We start from the raw sequence: 1927 nt of genomic DNA, 5'->3' as shown, positions 1-1927 counted from the left end.
CACACACAGTGTATACAGAGGCCAGAAGAGGATGTCAGACCCCCTAGACCTGGAGATTCAGATGGTTGTTAGCTGCCATGTGAGTGCTGGAAATCCAGCCTGGGTTCTCTGGAAGAACAGCCAGTTCTCTTATTGCTGAGCCATCTTTTCAGCCCCATTCCTGCGTTTCTATTTGTAGCAATTAGTCTATCTCGACTTCATGCTGAGCCTCTCCCACCCTTTGCTTCTATGTGAGGAACCTGACATACTTTGCTCACATCTTACTTAGTCATTAGTGTACAGTACAGTGGCATCAGACTCGCTAACTCCTATGGAAACTGTCTTCATACATTTATAATACAGCATAAATGAATGGTTATGAATAAAATTGCTATAAGGAATGTCATATAGATTTACCTGTGGACAGCTTTCAGATGATTTTGTTACATGCTAAGACCATCATTGGCATATTGTACAACACAGCTACTGGCCTTTGCATATGCCCTCAAGACTGTGTGCCTAAGTCATCTTTGCCTTATTTAGTGTGTATCGTTTCTTACAGTAGAGTAAGCTTTGTTTGCTAGTGCCTCTATGATCGCTTAGGTGGAAAACAAATGCCTGCCCACAGGATTGTGTGCAGCCGGATGGTCTGCCTCTGCCTTTCTCACAGCAGCAAGCGTAGATAGGTATTTTCAAGGCAACTTGCACAGCTGGGTTATTGAAGCTGTCTTAGTATTGATCATGATTACGTAACAAAGCATTTCAGAGTTGCTAAAGTTCTGAAGTGTTCGCAGTATTTTCCTCGTAACCATTACTCTCAAACAAGCAGTGTTTCATTGGTTTGTTTTGGATGCCAGTGTTGACCTCAGTCAGGACCCTCACACATGCTAATTGCTCTACCTACCATTGGTCTACGTTCCCCAGTAAGCAATATATTAAAATGTAAAATTATATTTACTGCAAGGCAAACAGTGAAATTGGGTTTCTGTTCCTATCAGTGATGTTTGGTTTGTTTTCTTCACAGCATTCATTCAGTCGGAGAGCATAATAGAAGTCCTGCGCTTTGACGACGGAGGGCTACTACAGGTAATTCTCTTGAGTAATATATGACTTTTCTTTTTCTTTTTCTTTTCTTTCTTTCTTTCTTTTTTTTTTTTTTTTTCTTTTCCGGATTTTTCGAGGCAGGGTTTCTCTCTATAGCCTTGGCTGTCCTGGAACTCACTTTGTAGACCAGGCTGGCTTCGAACTCAGAAATCCGCCTGCCTCTGCCTCCTGAGTGCTGGGATTAAAGGTGTGTGCCACCACGCCCGGCATGACTTTTCTTTTTTCCTTCCTTGGAAACCAGTGTAGCTGGCTTTCCTGAAGTACATTTTATGAACTGTTGACAGTCAGTGGAGTTATTGCATGAATCTCCTACTAGAATTACTTATTAGAGTAAACATTTTTCTAAACAGTGAACTCCCTGTGTAGTATGGAAGCTGTAGGTAAATAAGTCAGACTTTGTGTCCTGTGGCTGTGAGGGTGTGTAAAGAAAAGCCGGGTCTGTGAGCTCTCTGGTTGTTAGCACTGAGTGAAGCACTGGTTCAGTGTGTGTAGCCGCAGCATTTACCTAGAAAAGAACTGTGCACAGTACAAGGTTTATGTCTTGTCTGGCTGTCGGTCACTTGCCATGCTAAGCTGTATCTTTGACTGTAGGAAGCATGAAATTAGAATGTGGAGAGTGTAATCTTCTGCCTTTTCTTTCAAGCCTCGTTCAGATCCTCTGAAAACTCATTCAATTGTCAGCTAGAGAACAAGACTGCACAGCTGAGAAGGCCTTGTCACTGCCACCTGGCTTGATTGGTTCTTCTGAGAAGGGTCTGGTCTTGCCTTATCTTGTCCTTCCTTCCTTCCTTCCTTCCTTCCTTCCTTCCTTCCTTCCTTCCTTCCTTCCTTCCTTCCTTCCTTC

General features: G+C 43.0%; 1 protein-coding gene across 3 annotated transcripts in view; it reads left to right on the top strand.

Moving 5' to 3' along the window:
* Tmem131 (transmembrane protein 131) overlaps positions 1-1927 on the top strand; it is a 146679-nt gene that overhangs the window by 48635 nt on the left and 96117 nt on the right. For all 3 annotated transcript variants that reach the window (XM_021197667.2, XM_029538483.1, XM_029538482.1), the window contains exon 2: positions 1004-1065. In XM_021197667.2, coding sequence (XP_021053326.1) covers positions 1004-1065 — 62 coding nt within the window. The remainder of the gene's footprint in view (positions 1-1003; positions 1066-1927) is intronic.

This window comes from Mus pahari, chromosome 5, assembly GCF_900095145.1.
Source record: "Mus pahari chromosome 5, PAHARI_EIJ_v1.1, whole genome shotgun sequence".
Taxonomy (NCBI): Eukaryota; Metazoa; Chordata; class Mammalia; order Rodentia; family Muridae; genus Mus; species Mus pahari.
Note: the sequence above shows the minus strand (reverse complement) of the source record. Positions and strands in the feature narration are given on the sequence as shown.